General features: G+C 39.5%; 1 protein-coding gene across 1 annotated transcript in view; it reads right to left on the reverse strand.

Moving 5' to 3' along the window:
• Positions 1-20,882, reverse strand: part of PIK3C2G (phosphatidylinositol-4-phosphate 3-kinase catalytic subunit type 2 gamma) — a 201,110-nt gene that overhangs the window by 4,947 nt on the left and 175,281 nt on the right. Inside the window, 2 exon segments of the mRNA XM_051642625.1 lie at positions 1,304-1,429; positions 18,258-18,352. Coding sequence (XP_051498585.1) covers positions 1,304-1,429; positions 18,258-18,352 — 221 coding nt within the window.

Consider the following 20,882-nt stretch of genomic DNA (forward strand, 5'->3'; position numbering starts at 1 on the left):
AGTAGCCTACACTAGCAGTCATCACTGTACGTAGGTAACTTTTGTAATGAAATAGATGTGGGAAAAGAAAAATATTAAAACTCTAGGACTGGGAAACTAGGAGATAATGACTCTTAGTCTCAGCTGACTAACTTTAGCTTCATCATATCTTATCTATGAAACAGGGTGGAGTGGAAATATTTTCCATGTCCTCTATAGAATCATAGAATCCTAGGGGTTGGAAGAGACCTCGAAAGATCATCTAGTCCAACCCCCCTGCCAGAGCAGGGTCGCCTAGAGTACATCACACAGGAAGGCATCCAGGCGGGTTTTGAATGTCTCCAGAGAAGGAGACTCCACAACCTCTCTGGGCAGCCTGTTCCAGTGCTATGTCACTCTCACAGTAAAAAAAAAATTTCTGATATTCACCTTAAACCTCCTATGCTCCAATTTGTATCCATTACTCCTTGTCCTATCACTGGTCATCACTGAAAAAAGCTTAACTCCATCTTCTTGACACTCACCCTTTACGTATTTGTAAACATTGATGAGGTCACCCCTCAGTCTCCTTTTCTCCAAACTAAAGAGACCCAGCTCCCTCAGCCTTTCCTCATAAGGAAAGGCTCCTCTACTTTAAAGCCTGCTCAGAAGTGCATCTGTAAATTGCTTCGAGATCTTTAGGAGATTTGTTATATGTAATAATTATAATCTCAAATTCCACCTACTGTTTGAATATCATCTGCCCATACAAAATAATATAGTTTATGCCACTTTCCATGCTGTTGTTTCTTTTCACCTAAGAGGCACAAGCTCTTCAGTGGTGTGTGAAACAATTAAATACGGCTGTGAACTAAATATGGCTGTGAACTGCTGTGAACTGCTAGCATTCTGACATAAATGGGCTATTTATTATTGTGTCATCAGTTTGGCTGCCTGTTTTCAACTCTGAATTTGAGTAACAGCATGCATTTTATCAGTAATTTTTATGTTATTGTACAAATTTGGATTCAAAACAGTCTAGGCTTTGGTGCAATGATGCTTCGTCTCATTTGGCTAACATGTAACTGTGGTTAGGGTGTAAGGCAGAGCAACATGAATAATTCAACTGCTTTCCTGAAGAGAGAGATATAAAGAGACTGTTTCACTTCTGACAAAGATGCAAAGCAGAAGATTGCCCCCATTTTGTGGTTAGTTTATGATAAGTTCCTTCATTTTGATTGTACTCATTGGACAGCTCTAAATGCTGTATTGTTATTTCATTTCAAGAGTGGGCAAACAAAATCAAACAAGTAAGAACTGGTGGAAGAAAGTGAATGGTACTTACAATTTCATTGTAAGTAGGGTCAGTGCTTTTTGGAGCTGTTCTTGTTTTCCTTCGACTGACCTCATAAGGATCAGGCAGAAGATAAAATTCAGCGTGTGCACTTGGGGCAGAGCCATCTGGGAGGCGCTGGAAAACAAAGCAGTCATAAATATGAGTGCTCATGTTCTAGCAATGAAAACAAATAAAAAGGACGAAATTCAATCTAGACTTTAAGCAGACAGAAAAACATAATACATTCTCAGTCTTCTCTTGGCTAAATTGGAATGCTAGTGAAGTATACGAGGAATTCTTAGAATTCAGCTTAATATTGGATCAGGAGAATATAAATGAAATAATATGAGAACAAGGTAAAATTGCCTATCTTTAATATTTAATGTTCTGATGGAAAAAACTCTTAAGCCTCAATCTACTTTAACTCAGCTTAATCTGATACAAAGTCTAGCCCTTCCATTTTCCAGAGAAATGCATAGAAACTGGATTCCAGCCAGCAAGCTCTTATTGATTTTAACCCCTAAGTAGTAGTGCTGATGACAGGGAGAACTGTTTGTTACTAAGGTGTTTCATAAAGCATATTACCATAGAAGATCCAGGAGCATTTCCTGCAGCAATATGGGCAGAACTGGATTCTTATTATAAGTCTTTCTGATCACTCATCACACAGCTGCAAACTCTCTTTAATTTTCCTGTTCAGATTACTGAACGGTATTCCAGATATTCCATTTTATGGTTGCTACTCAAGATCAAAGTCAATCTATTAACCAGGCTCAGCCATAAACTAATGCTGGTGGGTGGAGAGTTTTTTCATTACTTGCGAACAGCTGTAAGGTTCTTCCTAAAGCAACACTGCAGGTACTCAGAAAACACATTGGTAGTATGAGGGGTTTTAAAAGAACACACAAAAACCATAATCACTAAAAGCTATGGAAGGGATATCTTGCCAGCATATGTCACTTAGTGCTTACCTTAAAATTAAGCAAAAACATTTGTGTTGGTAACACAGTATTCAATCAGAAAACACAAAATGGGTCATAAAAGTATGGGTGTTTATCAAAACTAATATAATTTTAATAATATAATCAGCATTTTAGGCAGCAACTTTACTTGACAGCTCGTAGGCAATCCAGTGACAGAATGCAAATGCAGAGGAAGGCAAAAAGAAGAGCTCTTAAAATGTTTGGAACAGATGAGCCCAGAGCAGTACATGGCAGTTGCATTTATATTTCCCATTGTAATTTTACTTGGCTCAGAATAAAGTAATTTCTCAGGTTTGGATTATTCAGAGTATGTGTGTAGAAATATGGGGCCTACTATTGGCATTACCAACAGTATGTCCTTGTGACAGGAGAAACTGCTGGTGTCCTAGCAGTAAATACCTTTTCTGATGGGAAGAAAAACAGTGCTTATGTGTGTGAGCAACCAGTTCTTGCACAACAAATCTGGTTTTTGTTATTGGAAGTGATCCTTCAAGTCAAATTATGTGGTTAACTGCAGTGCTTAGTGTTGCTATCATTAACAGATACAGCCACAAAAGATGCACTACAATACTATCAGCACTATGTAAACGATTAATGTCACTATTGCTAAGCTCCCCAAAGTACATCTGATTTAAATATATATGGGATCTAGATAGATGGGATTCAACAGGCAAGTAAGAATGCCATTAAATGGCAATGAAACTAACAGGTATTTTCCTAGGACATAGAACCATATGATATAATTAAGGCAGGACTTATAATTTACACTGTCCATTTGAAAGCCCACCTCTATTGATCTAGGACTACACTAAAAGTGCAATCAAGGATTACAAGTAGCAGTAAACGGAACAGTCTCTTAAAAATCAGGAAAGAGAAAGAAATGTAGCCTTAAATACCAGTCCAAGCAACTAGGATCCTAACTGTAATCAAGCTGTTCTCAAAGAATAGATAAACATCATGGTAACTTAAAGGTCAACAGATTTCAGTTATTTCAAACAAAACAAAACAAAACAAAGGAATTTGGTTTAAAAATAGCCAAACTGGAGAGGTCATTCTTGAAGACCTTCTCAGCTAAACTACTGAGGCCCAGCACAACCATCTACGCTACAAGCATAGAAATACAGTACAGAGACAGCCCTGTAAAATGTCAAGCTTTATAAATCATCCCAGCAGTGTATTGCCTAACCAGGGACCATGTCAGAGCTAATTTTGAAAGCTGAAGTCAGCAGCAGCTGCAAAGGGCGCTGGGCTGGGGAGACCAGATGGTAGGTAACTGGTTGCAAAGGTAACAGAGAGGACAGCTGCATCCTTCCAGTTCCGCTTGCCTTTGAGGTGCCCAGACAGGACAGGGTGTAGTTGCTTTTGTTGTGCCCTACTCCACACTTCAGGACAACAAAGGGACAGATCAAGGCAGCGCCATTTGCATGTGAAACAGGCTCAGTCTGACATTCACCTGCCAGAGAAAGAATCCAAGCTGGTCGCCCTGTGATTCTTTAACAGAACCAGGGTATCCAGAAGTGCATGCAATGAATCGAAAAAAAAAGTCAAAATCATCACTTTGCCTTTGGGTTGATCCTTGTAATGTGCTAGCAATGCTGGCACATTATCTAGTCTTCAGCCAATTAGCCTTCCTCCATCAGTCTTCTCCTCCCAAAACCTCAGGAAGGCAAATTGCAGTACTGCTGTGGCCACATGAAAACTGGACAAAAAACTACTTCCTCACTATCTTTTTGCTTAATACATGTTGGAAGAGGTAAGTGGGAGGAGAGGATCAAGAAAGAAAATAAAAGAAAATAATATTTCAGCAATTCAGAGAAGAAAACTCAAGGCAGAGCAGTTGCTCTGGGAACTTTCAGAACTAAACCAAAGCCACTTTTCACAAATAGTAGCAATCAGAGACAGATTGTTACAAAAGTCCTTCAAACCGCAGCCACCTGAATTTCAACTAGAGATCTTAGTTCTGGTTGAGTTGTTGGGTTGTTTGGTTTGGTTTTGTTTCTGTTTGTTGTTCTTTTTTTTTTCTTTGGATTCCCCCTCCCCACCTGGCTTGAAAGGTAACAGTTTCCCACTTAATCTTCCCTTGCTGAGGAAAGGCAAACAGGTCACTCCAAAGTCTGCACTCTTCCCAATTCTCCATCTGCAGTTGCACTGTTAGGCCATAAAACAACCAAAAAGCTTCAGCAGAGCATTCTTCAAGCCAGATCACACCTTCTGCTTCTCAACTGCCCTCTCCTGACTCCTGATACGACACAATACATCTAACAAGGGTCTCTAACTGTTAAAAAAAAAAAATTCTGTCCCCCTATATGCAAATAATTCAAAACTACAGATTAAGAGCAGGTATACATCAGCCAAGGCTTTATAAAAGCAGAGTACGGGCAGCTTGTATGAGGAGTTTGTGCTGGCTTCTCTTTTGATTGGCACAATAGTTGAATCTTTTCTTGTGAAGAGCCATCTTCACAGAAGGATTTCTTGAGACAAGACTTACAATGGTCATGGAAGGAGCTCTGCTTTGCTAGACCCTCCCTAGCAGGGACAAAGAAGATTGACAAACTTGGCAGTTTGACAATCACAGTGCAAAAACAAGAACAGGGTTAACCTGGCAGAAACATCTCTTATAATATAAAGTGAAATTTGAAGACTACTGTCAAAAATACCCAGCTTTCAGGAAAACTAGTCCTTTCTCAGGCTTTCAAAGTATTATTTGAGCATTTGTTTGAATAAAGGTGAATGGAGAAAATATCAGATTTTATTTTTCTTTCTCAAGACTATGACTTCTGTCATATCACAGTGTCACATTTAGTGAGCAACCACACAGGATTATCCTTTCACTTCTAATTCAGACTGCATTGCCACATTTCTAGACTGATGTAAAAATGAAGAATATCTGACCTAAATGCTAGTCTTATTTGCACCAAAGACTATCTGTCTGGGGGGTCCATTACAAACACAGAGTAAGGTTTCTAGCAGGCTTCTGGGTAATTCTGATATCCAGTAAAACACCCTTTTGTTGTTCTTAATGGCTCAAAAATAACTGATTTCTGCCCATGATTCAGGCCAGAAGGAAAATGAAGTGGTACCTAGGAAATGTCATTTTGTACTTTACTCTGCAAAATTTTTATAGATTGAATGTACTTGTGATCAAGCAAACAGAAAAAAAACCTCTAAGTTTTAGATTGAATTCTATTTAGATTTCATTCTGCAGTCATTTCATGAACCCAAAATTAAAGGAAATTTACTTCCTTTAAGAGAAGTTACTCTCAAATTAAATTACTATCTTAAGTCTTTGATTGTGTATTCCTGTGAATAAGTTGAAGCTATAAAATTTTGTCAGGCTGTAAAGATATAAAACCAAGAAATGCCACAGCTTTCTTTGCTATGCCTATAGACAAAAACCAAAACAAAACCCAGTGATTTTAATCTGCCAATTAAAAAAAATGGGTTGAATTTAGAAGCTGACTCCCTGTGTTCTCTTCAAACACAAACCAGGCACGACTGGACAGTTTTCCCAAAGAATGACCTGCCTGCTTGACTTCGATAATGACTGATGTTTTTAAGGAACTCAGTTACAACTGCTTGTATATATGTTACAAAAAGCAGTTTATTTTTAAGTGTTATTTTCTTCCAAAGTCAGGCAGAAGATGATGAAAATAAGAATGAGAGAGAATGAGGGAGAGAAAATAATACTCTGGATTTACTTTTTTCCACATCTGTAGTTCAATACTGAAAAACTAATACAGACATGTATCTGTTATGGCTGTGTTCCATTTTCCACTCCAATTTCATTTTATGTAACCAAAAACCCATATTGATATGTACTTACAGAAACCCACAGAGATAGGTTATGTCCTGTGTAATTTAATTTTAAATATACTAGCTGTAGCTGGGAAACAGCAAATGAAATTCAATTAATTTTGCCACAAGAATTACATTATCCTAATGACTTTTCTCCCTTGATCACTACTAACCATCCACAACTCTCCTTAAAGAAGGATTCTTTGTTAACATTATAAAAACCTACCTACTTCAAAATTTGTCATATAAACTATGCACTTCAGCAGCCGATATGAATATTGGGCCTTACTCATGTTAATTTTAAGGAATGTTTTATGATTTTAAAAAAATGCACTTTAGGGATAATTTATTGCAAAGCTTTTTGAGACTCACCTCTTCCAAAGAGACATCAGATTTTTATTTTTTTAGGTGATTATTGCCTCAAATTTAAATAATGTTATCACTTTCTCTTAGTGTTAAACATGTAGATATATTTCAACCTTTTGTCCTACAGTGAAACAGACTGATGACTCCTGAACATTTGATAGTTCCAGCTGCTCTTCTCTTTTTCCCATTTTTCATTTTCAGCCATCTTGACAAAAAAATGATCACAGGTAACTTGTATTAAATAATGCCACCTTTCCTCCTTTATAAATAACTTCCTTCTTCCCCCAAATTAATTTCCTGGACATTTTCAAATCTCAGTTCCTTTCTTCCCCTTCTTCAATGCAAAAAAATTTTACAATAAATCCAGGCTTTAGAAAGGTTGCCATTTCATCTACTGCCCCTAAATTAAAAAAAAAATAAAAATAAAAAAAATCACTGCTTCACTGCCGTGAGAATTTATCTTCTGCCTAATGAAGAAAGGACTACAAAACATTCCTTAATGTTTAATCTTGAGATACCTTTGAATTTTAAAAAACCACATCACTATAGCAAATGGTTGGAAAATACCTTCGCAGATACAAAGCAAAATTTTATACATTAAGTGTATATATAAGGTAGATTTGATTATTATCCAAAAAAGGGAGATTAGAAAAAAATCCACAGAAGAAATCAGCCTTGCACCCCAGTAACCTGTATAAATTGCTAGCTGCCTCTTGACTAAATTAAAACTAGTCAGAAACTCAGAAGAGCCATCACTGCTGCTGCCTTGTCTCTCACTTTCCCTGAATCTCTGTCTAGGTTGGCTGGGAAAGGCTAAGCCCAGTCTTTGTAACCTTCCGCTTAATCAACAAACACAACCTCTGCCTTAGAAAATGATAACAGCCTGGGGGCTACTTTTTAAATTTAAAGAACTGAGAAAATAATCAGCACTAGGACAATAATATTACAAAGCAAAAGGCTCCTTCAAAAACAAATTCGTAAGATACATAAACCTTCAGGACAAACGGGATTGCTGTGTGAACAGACGGCTGTGTTGTTACTTCACAAATCCTAACGTGGGACTGAAGGCTCTTGTTTTCCCTTTGAGCTCTGCATATCCCAAAGCACAGAACACCCCTATTCTACTCCACTACTAAGCTTTTAGCTTTCCTGTCACAAGATATTTTTTAACTACTTCAGAGAAAATTAAAACTAAAATCACATTTGCAGTAATTAAATAATAATTACAAAAGAAGATAATCCACTATATTGCTACAGGGCACCCTGCACTGTCTCCTATTGGCAAGACAAAAAAGACAAGCAACCAGCCAAAAGTGATTGCACAAATTAGGTATTTTTTCCAAAACAACTGCTTTTTTAAACCTAAAAATTGAAAACATTCAACTGCTTCTCTGCAAGGGAAGTTTTATTATATTTTCTGAGCAGCTTCATTCCTATTCCTAACTTCTTCCCTTTCTCATGCATGCATCCAGCTCAGCACATAAACAGAGAAGAGACACTCTGGCAGAGGTCACTGACAGAGAGGTCAATGGCAAAGCAGCAAAAAAGGCACTTAAATGCAGAGAAATAAAAAGATATGTTGTTTCACAACAACAAATCTTTTGTTTCAAGGAGGTTCTGGAAAGCATTGTTTTGAGCAGGAATTTTCTACCTTTCAGAAATCAGGTAGTGTTGATGGAACAAGGCTCCAGATGGTTAGTTCATTTATTATAAAAAAAATGCAGAGGTGCTCTATCCAAGTTATTTGTACGAATTTCCAAATACAGCTTAAGCACTTTGTGCAGTCCAATACCTTCCACATCCTCAAAACCCACTTGTTCTGCACCCAGTTTATCAGGGCACCAAACGGGTAACTAGGGCCTCATGCTGGTGCTGTTAATTCAAGGTAGAATGGTCCTTTTGTCACTGTAGCTTATTCCAGCCCTTTCTTTCCCAAGTGGAATATGTTGGGTAAAAAAAGGAAAGTGCAGGTTTACTGGTTTTTAATAGAGTAGCAAGGACTTATGCAGTCTAGCTATTAATTCAACATGGTGTGCTGCATGTTGACTTTTCCTGGCACACATGTGGTAGGTATGTAGGTTCCCAGTAAGCAGATCACTCTAATGCTGTCAACGAGGGAGAACAAAAGGAGATTAAATTCATCATATTCTGGACATCTTCTGACTTGGCTTGGTTAAATTCACATTGATGTCCAGAGATGTAGCTCTGACACCCTGTTTAAAAATAATAATTTCCTTTCTTAATGATTCAGGGAGAGCTGTATATAAGGACAGACACAACCTCAAATGAAATGGGGAAGACTCCGTACAACCATGTGGCTAAAAATGGCAGGTAAAGGGCTCTTGCCTTTTACTGACCATCAACAGTAGCAGACAAAGAGGACTAGAATTTAGCTCCAGCAAGTAATGACACAGCTTTGTGTACAACTACTACTGTTTCTGAATTAACAACAAAGAAAGAGATGTCTTAGAATGGCTTCAGTCCCTACCCAGCTCACTCAAAGCTTAAATCAAACTCCTGGGCTCTGGACACCCCTCTAATACTTCATTAGTGCTTAGGACTGCACTACTGGGTGCTCCAGGCTGCAAAAATAATATAAAAGAAGGTGACTATAACCAGAAGTGCAAATGTATTAAGCACACCTCCCAGAAAAAGATCTGAGAATTACATAGAACTTTTCTCCCAAAAATGAAGGAGTTAACAAGCTATGTTTCAGATTCCTGAACAACGTGCTCTATTGCCACCTTTTAAGTAATATAATCATAGAATCACTAAGGTTGAAAAAGACCTTAAAGACCAACCATCAGCCCTACACCTCTGTAACCACTAAAACCATCCCCCAAAGCACCATGTTTACCTGCTTTTTGAACACCTCCAGGGACAGTGCCTCCACCACCTCTCTGGACAGGCTGTTCCAATGCCTCACCACTCTTTCTGTGAAGAGATTTTCCTAATATCCAATCTGAACCTGCCCTGGCACAACTTGAACCCGTTTCCTCTTGCCCTATCACTGGTCACTGGGGAGAAGAGGCCAACACCCACCTCACTACAACCTCCTTTCAGGTAGTTGTAGAGAGCAATGAGCTCTCCCCTCAGCCTCCTCTTCTCCAGGCTGAACAGCCCCAGCTCCCTCAGTCTCCCCTCATAAGACCTGATCTCCAGACCCCTAATGAGCCTAGTTGCCCTTCTCTGCACCCTCTCCAGCACCTCAATGTCCTTCTTACACTGTGGTGCCCAAAACTACACACAGTGCGTGAGGTGCGGCCTCATCAAGATTGAGTAGAGGGGCAGGATCACCTCCCTGGTCCTGCTGCTCACACTATTCTTGATGCAGGCCAGGATGGTTTTGGCCTTTAAAGTCACTTAAACTTTTTTTTTTTTGCACAGATGGGAGAAATCAATGTTCAGTCATGATGTACAATTATTTTATGGACAAGCAATAGTGGTGCAGGGTGTAGAATGCAGAGAGCAGATTTAACTAAAAAGTCTCTAATGTTTTTATTCCAGAATTATCACAAAGTCTGTAAACAAGCTAAATTCCATTGTTCTCAACCTTGTATTATTGTTGTGATTGGAACATTGAATTTTCAGATTAATATTTAGTTTCAGAATCTATGACAGTGGCTGAGATAAGACTTAGTTTGGACCCTAAGAAACATAGATCCCAGAGTTTCTTCTCTCTTGAACAAAGCACAGGGGAGAACAAATACTTAATACAAATACCCATTTTGCTTTTCTTTTGAAATCACTCTAGATTAACATCATTGCTGCCTCTTACAGGGCATGAAGGAAAATTAGCCTTTCAGAAGAGAAACACAAGCAAATACTGTTGTGCTGTTTCTATCTCTTTGTCATGTACATATTTTTTTTTTTTCTCTCCTTGCCAAGGCACAGATAGTAAGTGAATATAAAAATGCATAAAGAAATATTGGCACTGTTATCTGTGTCTCCATTCTGCAGTATTTTCATTCTCAATTTTAATGAGTTTTAAAAGTCTGTATGCACCTGTTTCAGACTATTTTTCATTTCTCAAACCATACAGATCTCCCTCCACTTTTTAGACTCTTCTACAGCTTTTTATCTCCCTTTGTAAGAAAGAATTTCACTACACGATGCATGCAATTTCTGCTCCTTAATTACCTCTCATTACTTCTACTTATGCTCTTGCTCAATGTCCTAAATAATTCCTCTTGAACCTTGCTGTCTTCTCCCTTAAATATTTGCAAAATTGACTTGTGCCCTTGGTAGTTTGTTCTTAACTAAGTTAAATTTCAGTAACGACAAATAACTCCTAAAAAATCAATCACTCCCAGGTAAGCCTTCTGAGAACTGGTCTTTGAACTTGTATTCTAGTTAAAAAATAAAATTAAAAAAATGTCCTGAGAGAAATACTTTACTATCAAATCATGAAGATGATCATAAAGATGAACTACTTTCTTTCTGCACCATGACATCAGGATCTGGCCTTTCTCATTGGCATCTCTCATAGCAACCTCATATCTCACCATTTGCTTGTTTTATCTTCATATTGCTGTGGGATATAGAGCTTTACCTCCCAGAGGAAATACTTTTCACCATCCAAGCTGGTTGTACAATTCTGGAAATTACTTATATTCTCTTGATCTTGCTCTGTTTTCAGTATTATTTTTAATGTTATCTTCATTTACAACCAGTGGCACATTCAATTTATGTTCTCCTTCATCTCCCAGATCACTCATATTAAACAGAACTCATTGCTTGTGCTGTGCTTTGTTTTGCTTGTTTGTTTTTTTTTTCCTTATTCAACACATATCAGCTATGTAGCAAATTACTTATTTAAAAATTAGCAGTTAGAGTTTAGAGCTGAGGCAGCACTGCAACTGTAACAGATTAAAAGGTTTAACAAGAAATAATAACATACATTCCTGTAAAACATATTTGTCAAACATCTTTCATAATAAATATGTCAGAATCCAACAGTAATCCCTATGCCACAGAACAGACCTTATCTCTTCCCAATTTAAACTACTGCTGAGCAGTAGTACCCTTTGTTTCTAAGTGTTGGCTAATTTTCAGTCCAAAAGAGAACACAGTCTATCTAATCTAATTTCCATTAATTGTTAAAGTAAAAGCACTTTCTATTAATATAAAATTAAAATCCAAATTCTTTATAAGCTAGAGCTAGTACAAGAACTTTCTTTCCATGGCTTTTTATTCTGTTTTACTATGCCAGTCTAGGAAGAACTCCATCAGAATGTGTTACCTCCCTCCATCAGCCAAGCTGCTGATTTCATTCTGTCACTGATACTTTCTGAATGACTTTTGTTTAGCTCAAAGAGATTTTTTTCCCCTTGTTTTCCATCCCTAGATGACTGATCAGGCTTGACCTGCCTATGCAACTCCTTCCCAATCCCTGTTGGCTGATCCATGGGCCCCAGTAAAGACTGCAGGATACATCAATAATATTCTGAGAAGATAATGTGGCTTTTTATTTAGTTGGCAGGAAGTGCATTGCTGGCAGGTAATATATTTTCCATTTAAATCTATATAATGATATTCATAAAGTGTAAAAGTTAGTGGGCCTGTGAGAAAAACAATGGGAACCAACTAGGACTGAACAAAAATCCTCACCCCTTACCCACCTCAATCTAGAGACAAAGCCCAGCAAAGGCAGCAGAGCATCTACCTGTACTGCATGTGGGAACTTCCCTATAGCCCTGCACCTGCAGGATTAGAAATCTATTTCATCCCTGTGGTTTAAGGAAAGCTTGTCTCTCATCTTTCTTCCCAAAGCACTTAAGGCATCACATCTCACAGATGTTTTTGGAAGCAATTTGTACTCAGATGGTGTAGGACATGAAGTGGAAGAGGCTGGATGTCTGTGGAAGCCTAAAGCTGATTACTAATTCGTCACCCACATACCAGCTATCCCAGAGTCATTAATCACTGAGAGTGGTACATGACAGCTTCAGAGCTTTTATAAAAGGAAGTAGTTCTGGAAAGTACTGTAGGAGTTTATTTTTCTTCCAGCAAATATTCCTCCTGTAAAATTAGTTCTGAATTCATCACCCACACACACTTTCCTGAATTCTAGTAACATTTTACATTTATTGGCATGAGATTCAGGATTAGTTGGCTTTGTTTCTCCTCCCCACTAGCCCCAAGGAGTTATCCTGTCCACAAGAAGTAATGGGTAAAAATGTTTAGCAGGGAGGATTGAAAGTTTAGCTGCTTATCTAGAAGAACAGGGCATGCCTGAAGTCATGGAAGTGAAGTCAGCCAACAAAGAAGACTTCCTTCTGAGCCAGTGCTGAACCACTGTTCCCTTCTCATTCTGTGTGAAGCAGGAAAAGAAACATATTAGCCAACCTTTTCTGAACTTCAGAAAAGGCTATTTCTTTTGCCTTCAGTGTCTTTTTCAGCAGAGGAGCAAGCCCAGCAGTGCAGCACAGGGTAGCCTGGCTGCTTCTGGCTGTGCGGTACTAAGCTTCCCGTAGTCTGTGGTACATAAGATCTGGTATGGTATTGATATCCCACATTCTCCTCATTGATTGATACAGAGGGACAGAACAGGTCTTGAGAAGACCAAGTTCAAATCTACGTGTATTTAAGTCTTCACAAATTCACCTCCACAGCTTCTATGCAGATCTAGGAGCCTAGTTTTTAAGGTAGACCCTCCGGCTTTCTTCCTAGCACTCCCTCTGTTGTCCTGTTCTTGCCTGTTGCTGCTTTTCTTGGTGCTGCCACAACTGGACTGTTTTTGTTCTTAGCTAACAAGTTCTTTCACATGCTGCCCCCAGGGCTCCTGAATTTTCCTCCTAAGACCACTTAGTGCACTTTGCCAGGTACTTTGCTACTGTGTTTGTAGAAGCAGCCTGCCCTGCCTTATCCCCTCCAGCTGCCACATCCTCCATGACTCCACAGGCAAACTCTCCTGGTTCCTCCATATAACCTCTGCAGTTTTCAACTCTACACACAGGTTTCCTTCTAGCCCAGCTTTGTTGTATTAAGGCAATATTGCCTGTACTACCTATCCTTAAAGTGCCCAGTGTTGCACTGTCTGCATTTGAGTGGAGCAAGTAATGCTCCAAGAGGCTGACAAAATTACGTAATATACACATCTGGAAAATCGCATTTTATTAGCATAATGGCTTTTCTTTGTTTAAAAATTTGACTTAAGGTTGTTTGGTTTTGTTTGTTTTCCTCAGCAGTAATGGTGATATCATTCAAAGTATAAGTAGAAGCAGCAAGTCTGACATGAATTACCAGACTTACAGAATCTCAGTATTCCAACAAAACTATGAATTGCTGAGGAAAACCTTGAGACTGAAACCATGTTAGTATCTTATAAATATATAAGTGGCAGAAATCTTCATTGTGGATCCACAGTCTTAAACTGTAGAGAAACATTTGCAACCAGTCTTAACCTCTTTCTGTTCAGTTTCTTTGGCTGCATTGCTGGTCTAAATGCAAGTATTTTCTCAGTGAAAAAGATATAGCTTATGCTTTAGAGGTGGTTAGATTAGATTAACGGTCCTTTCCTGCCACAAAATCTATAAGACTGTTCTCCACTGTTAGTCTTTGAAGAATTTTTGACAGAGTTTTCTTCAAGCAGGACTGGCTTTCGTAACATGACTGAAATGTGACAGTGGTAAGGGACAAGACTTTCTGAAGCAGATTTAGGTATGACTGACTTGTACACCTGCAGCAAATCTGGCGTAAATGGATGCATCGGATCAAAAGTGCCTGCACTGTGGAGCCCACACGTGCACCCACATTAGACAGTCCTCTGGCAGGTCTGCCCCAGAGGAGGGCTGTCTCCAGTGTTATCACAGTTTCTATCTATGACATCTCCCAGGCATGGGGTTAGCTTCAAGAAAAAGTTGTCCAAAGCTACAGCTCTGCAGTCTTTTGACTTCCTCCTTTAAAGAACCTATGTGATGCTTGACAGGGGCTATAAACAACATCAGCTCCTCAGGGACTCTCTTGTGCATTGTATAGTAATGTAGGATTTGCACAGCAGGATCTAGATCTCCTATTTAAACCCCAAGAGGTAAACCTACACAAATGCTAAATAAAATTGACATGGATTAAAAGTCTCTATCACGATTTTTGTCAGTTCTATAAAGCTATATTTGCGATTAATTTGGACCACTGCAATTATCTTCACATCTGAATACATCATAAAATCTCTATAAAGAGATAAATTAAGAAGAGCAGCACAAAAATTATTTACTATAAACTATGAAATAAAACAAGATAGCAAAATAATCTCTGCACAGATGAACCACTAAAATGTAATTAGTGAGACTGTAAAAGACTGAATATACCTGAAATAGCTTTAATATGTCTTGAATAAGATATGATCTTGGCATATGTTTAAAATCCTTTAAAAAAAAAAAAAAAAAAAAAAAAGGAAAGGAAAAAGAAAAGAGAGCATGTCAGAGAGACTGATCTGTAAGACTGAAAAGCTGAGAAGATTACTAACGGGATATAGAATCTTTCTGTTATAGGTTAGTAGTCTGAAGGCAGGCTAGTATCACAGTACCCTGCAGCACGACTATTTCATATTTCAGAACACATGACAATGGATGAACGGCTGGATGGAAGGAAGGAATCAGAAGCCCAGGATTTAAAACATGATTGGCTAAGCTAGGCTGCTGAAACAATGACCTTATTCTCAAGTCATGAATCATTTCTAGTCTTACTGAATTGGATTCCTACCACTTCTCTGCAAACTCACTAAAATGGATTTAAATTACTTACTTTCAAAAGCTAGTCAATAACCTGAAGTTGTATTCTTTCCTCTCCACAGTGAAGTGAACTGAACCCTGGATTTTATGTTTGCTATACACAGCCATCTATGCTGCAATTTATTTTCATTTAATTAAATGGATGGAACTTTTTAAGTCAAAGAACACAGTTTGAAGCCTATATGCTTAAAATGATGGAAACAAGGCAACCACTTATATATACACCCCTCCCACCTACTAGAACTTTAACGGAAGTTTATCAAAGTCACTTAGTTTTAAAAAACACAACAGAAGGATCTTGTACTGTACCCTGAAGGTAAAGTTTGTATAAACTGGACCTGTCAGCCAAGGCTGATCTCACCTGTCAAGGTGGCATACAGGAAACACAAGACAAGTCTCTCAGGACAGAGACATACTGGATTTTATAGACCAAAATGAACATGCTTGAATTGCAAATCAGAAACCAGAGCAGCCAAAAGAGAATAGCTGGAGCTACATAAGGGTCCTCTGTCTCATAGAGACATAATTAAACATTCAGTCACATTTGATTACTGACTGGTGCTCACATAACCTCCTTGGTCTTGTCCCATTTAGGGAAAGAGACTGCAATTCAGTTTGGAATGAAGGTGACATCAGTGTATGACATCAGGTGGCAATGAGAACCCTCAACAGTTAATAAATGTTCTAGTCCCCTAACTAAACAAAGATAGTGAAGGGTCTCTTTGCCACAGCCATTACTTGAGATTTGAGCAACTGGGAATTGACCACATCTCGGTGACCCAACTCATTATGCAACAGTAGACATGTTTCTTCAGCTGAGAGACCACATATGACACCAGGTAGATCTCTCAAGAACCCCTTCATCAGCCAATTTCACATGTCTAGTGTTGCGAGAGAGCTGCCAGCTTCTCCCTCTCATAGTGCAGCTCCAGGAACGCACAGCATTTACCCTTAGCCTCATCACAGACACCATGTTGCAAAGCTGAGCATCACCCCACCAAATGACATTGCTTCTCAAAACACACCACTGCTGAGCTCTTCCCTCTTCATCGACCAGTCATGCCAGACTTGAAAGCAATGTATGGATAATCAATCGATTACACCAAGCTGACATCCTATAAATAGTCATGCTGCTGCATGATCACAGAATAACAGAATTATTGAGGCTGGAAAAGACTTCCGAGATCATCAAGTCCAACCTATGATGTAACATCACCACATCAGCTAGACCATGGCACTAAGTGTCACATCCAGTCTTTCCTTAAACACCTCTAGGGATTGTGACTCCACCACTTCCCTGGGCAGTCCATTCCAATGTCTAATCCCCCACTCCATGAGGAAGTACTTCCTAATATCCAACCTAAACATCCCCTGACATAGCTTCAGGCCACAACCCCTCCTCTTGTCACTAGTTACCTGGGAGAAGAGCCCAGCCCCCACCTGACTACAATGTCCCTTCAGGTAGCTGTAGAGAGTGATAAGGCCCCCTCTGAGCCTCCTCTTCTCCAGGCTAAACAACCCCAGCTCCCTCAGCCTCTCCTCATAAGACTTTCCCTCTAGTCCCTTCACCAGCCTTGTTGCTCTCCTCTGGACCTGCTCCAGCACCTCAATATTCTTCTTGAAGTGAGGAGCCCAGAACTGCACACAGTACTTGAGGTGAGGTTTCAACAGTACAGGGGGAGAATTACATCCCTGCTCCTGCTGGCCACTGTATTACTGATACAAGCCAGGATGCCATTGGCCTTCTGGGCCACCTGATGTCTTATGTCTGACTGGTATCAAAATACACCAGCTGAAAGGGCCAAAGTGGTCATCAGAATTGATCTTCTATACAGAATCACAGAATTGTCAGGATTGGAAGGGACCTTTAGAGATCATTAAGTCCAACCCCTCTGCTAAAGCAGGATTGCCTAGAGCACATTACACGGGACTACATCCAGGCAGGTTCTGAATATCTCCAGAGAAGGAGACTTCACAGTGTCTCTGGGCAGCCTGTTCCAGTGCGCTGTCACCCTCATCATAAAGAAGTTTTTCCTTGTATTTAGATGGAACTTCCTATGTTCCACCTTGTGCCCATTGCCCCTTGTTCTGTCACTGGGCACTACTGTAAAGAGTCTGGGTCCACCCTCCCTGCACCCACCCTTCAGATATTTACAGGCATTGGTAAGGTCTCCTCCCAGTCATCTTCTCTCCAGGCTAAACAGTCTCAGGTCTCTCAACCTTTCCTCACAAGAGAGATGCTCCAGCCCCCCAGTCATCTCTGCTGCCCTCTGCTAGTCTCTCTCCAGTAGTTCCCCATCTCTTTTGAACTGGGGAGCCCAGAATTTGACACAGTGTTCCAGATGTGGCCTCTCTAGAGCAGAACAGAGGGGGAGGCTGACCTCCCTCAACCTACTGGCAACAGTCTTCCCAACGCATCCCAGGATATCATTGGCCTTCTTGGTTAACTTACTGTCTACCAGGACTCCAAAATCCTTCTCCTCATGGCTGCTTCCAGCAGGTCAATCCCTAACCTATACTGATGCATGGGTGGGGTAGTTCATCCCCAGGTGTAGCACCTTACATTTGCCCTTGTTGAAACTCATTAGGTTCCTCTGTGCCCAACTCTCCAGCCTGTCCAGGTCATGCTGGATGGCAGCACAGCCCTCTGCAGTGTCAGCCACCCATTCCAGTTTTGTATCATCAGTGAACTTGCTGAGGATACACTCTATCCCCTCATCCAGGTCACTGACAAATCTGTTGATCAAGACTGGTCCCAGCACTGACCCCTGGGAAACAGGCCTCCATCTCAGCTCTGCACCATTGCTCACAAACCTGTGAGCTCTGTCACTCAAGCAGCTCTCAATCCACCTGAAAAAGGCTGTTACCAGCTATTAAGGAAGCCCAGTGTCTGTATCTGCCCATGCATGTAACCGTATTAAGCGAGCTGGAAGGAAGAAAGCAAGTCTTAAATGATGACAGAACAGCATTGTCATTATTTTGAGTTAAAATTAGTTATCCAGGAAAGGGTGTTTGAGGATTAATGTTTTCACAGTACTCTGCAAATGCAAGGACTTATGAGTTATAGATTATGATAAAAATACTCACAATGTTCTTCATGTGTTTTAACATTATTGTCAGGCGGGTGTTCTCATAGGATATGATTAATTGTACTCCAGGCTTACGATCAGTTGATTGAGGACCTAAAAAAGGTCAGATAATTGACTTTTTTAGTTAAAAGTTCAGCAGAAGTATGTCTGTAAAACTCTGCAATCTACATGAAATAAAATACAAAAATAATATATTGTGTGCTTAAATTAGATTAAATTAGAAAACAGGGATAAGGAGTGTGATGGAAGGAACTGGTCTGACATGCAGTGCTCAATTTTTATACACTGACAGTAAGATTCTTCATTTTCTAATTGCCATTAATCTGAATTTCAGTGGGAAAATTATGCTTGAGCAACAAGTAATTGGAGTGGTTTGGGTTTGTTTTTTGGGTTTTTTTCTGCAATCATTGATGACACTAGTTAGTATTGTTGCAAGTCTTCTGTGTGGTTGAAAACACTATTTTCTTTTTTATTAGTTCCCCACAGAAATAAAAAGACAAAAGAAAAAAAAGAGCAAGTTTCAAGACCAGTTCCAAAGCAAATGTTACAGAAACAACATCTATATCTATCATATATAAATTCTCCCTGTCTCATTCTCTGTTTTTCCTGTTCCAGGCTGGTTTTCATGCAACCCACGGCTTTAAAAGATTTTTCTGCTAAAATACATTTACAGAGTTTGAATCTGTTCCCACTGAAAAAAGCATTTTTCAGCTTCCAAGCGAGAAGGAGCAGTCTCATACTGTGGAAGAAATGACTAAGCATATCTTGTTCCTTCTTTCTGCTGGAGGCATTCAGCCAGCTATCTTTGCTGCCAAAAAGGTGTGTCCTTGAAGCTGGGTAAGGAATGTGGTTTACCTGCCCCACATAGACAGAGGAGAAGATACAGATGGCTTTTACCACAGGCAATGGTGAACACAATAACATCTCCTTGATATCTATCTGACCTTCTTATTCTGCAGTGTTAAGCCTGAGCCAGGTCGATATGAGCCATTTTGCTTCACTTGGCCTGAGACCCAGGGTTCTACCCATGTGGTCATCATCACAAACAGTCTAGACACTACCTGTGTGAACTAGCCTGGTTTTACTCATGCAATCAGGGCTTCATTTAATTAGACCAAAGCTGTCTTCCAACCAGTAGGACATATTCAGTATACTTGAAAAAAGAAGAACTCTTCTGCCCTGCCAACCTATGACAGAATAGGGACCTCTCATGAGCTGGGCTCTGTTCTGCCCACCTCCCTGTTAAAGATGTAGCTGATCTTCAGATCTCAGACAGAAAAATTCCTGCTGCCCTGCAAGTGCCTTGGGATCTGCCACCAATATGCCAGCCTTAAGTTTACTGCAGGGTGAGATAATGACATGAGACAAAACAATATAGTCATAATTAATTATTTGAATGAGAAAGAATGGTAAGAATGAAGAGCTACCATCATGTGCAAAGGTTATGCAGTAGCAAGAGGAGGCTTTTTAGAGAGTATCAGGACTATTAATCCGAAATAGCAGGCAGGATTCCCACATCTTCCTTTCAGACTCAGCAGACACCTGTGCACTTTTTGTCATGCTCTTGCTCTCTCTTTTCCACTTGTGTACCAGAGCTGTCACAGCCAAGGTTGTAAGAGCAAGAAATCAAACTCCCTCCTCCTCAGCCTTTACTCTGTTATTCAGCAGAGGAAGCAAACGAGGGGAAGTTATAATGAATAAGCCATGTTGGTTGTATTTTTCTGAAGAAACCAAGTGTGTAGCCTCTGGAGTGAACAGAGGCTAAAATAACCACTAAGCAGATAGAATTACAGTGGTGTCATGTACTACTGACAGCCAGAGAGCTAGTGCAATTGTCATTTATCCTAAGGAAAGAAATTCAAACAAATTAAAAATAACACTGTGTGTACATACAAGTGCTATAATCCAATTTTTCCAGGCAGCCTGGATATCAACACTTCTCATTTTCTGATATTTGGACTGGAATTTTAGAATAGAAATCCAACTCCAATTTCTTGCCTTTAGAGACTACAGAAACACATTTTTTATCACAGCCTAATTAGAGAAAGGCCTGAAACAGACTCCTGAAGAATTGACAACTTATGAAGAAATCACTAAGCTGGGACTAGGAAGATTCTCCATTTGTCATTCTCTTTTATGAACTTTGACAAATCACTTAGCCAGACTATACCTTATTTAATTTCTTTTATGCAAATAAGGACAGGGAGGAATAGAGGATGAAAACTCCATTAGCCAGGCAATGCTGAGTTTTTTCCAGAGTAACAAAAAGCTCACAAAAATTGATTCTTTCCCTCACCAAGCAAAGCCATTTTACGATATATTTTTAAAGTCATGAGGTCTTTTTCCTTTAAGTTGCAGCAGGGAAGGTAGAATCCTACAGCACTAAAGACAGTGCAACAGAAGGGGAATTGTGTTTTAACATGAGGGCACAATTTACTTCTGAAGCTCTTTTAATTTTTTCAAGTGCAGTAGGTCATCCTGAGTGGTTCAGCAAGAGTAACAGAATTCAGAGGCTAAATAACATCACTAGAATTCAGCTGAACACTGTGCCTTTTTTCTCATACCAGTGCTAACAGGGCTTTTGTCTGCATTACTTCAGTTTTGTAATGCGAGTGCTTATATC

This window comes from Apus apus, chromosome 1 (genome assembly GCF_020740795.1).
Source record: "Apus apus isolate bApuApu2 chromosome 1, bApuApu2.pri.cur, whole genome shotgun sequence".
Lineage (NCBI taxonomy): Eukaryota > Metazoa > Chordata > Aves > Apodiformes > Apodidae > Apus > Apus apus.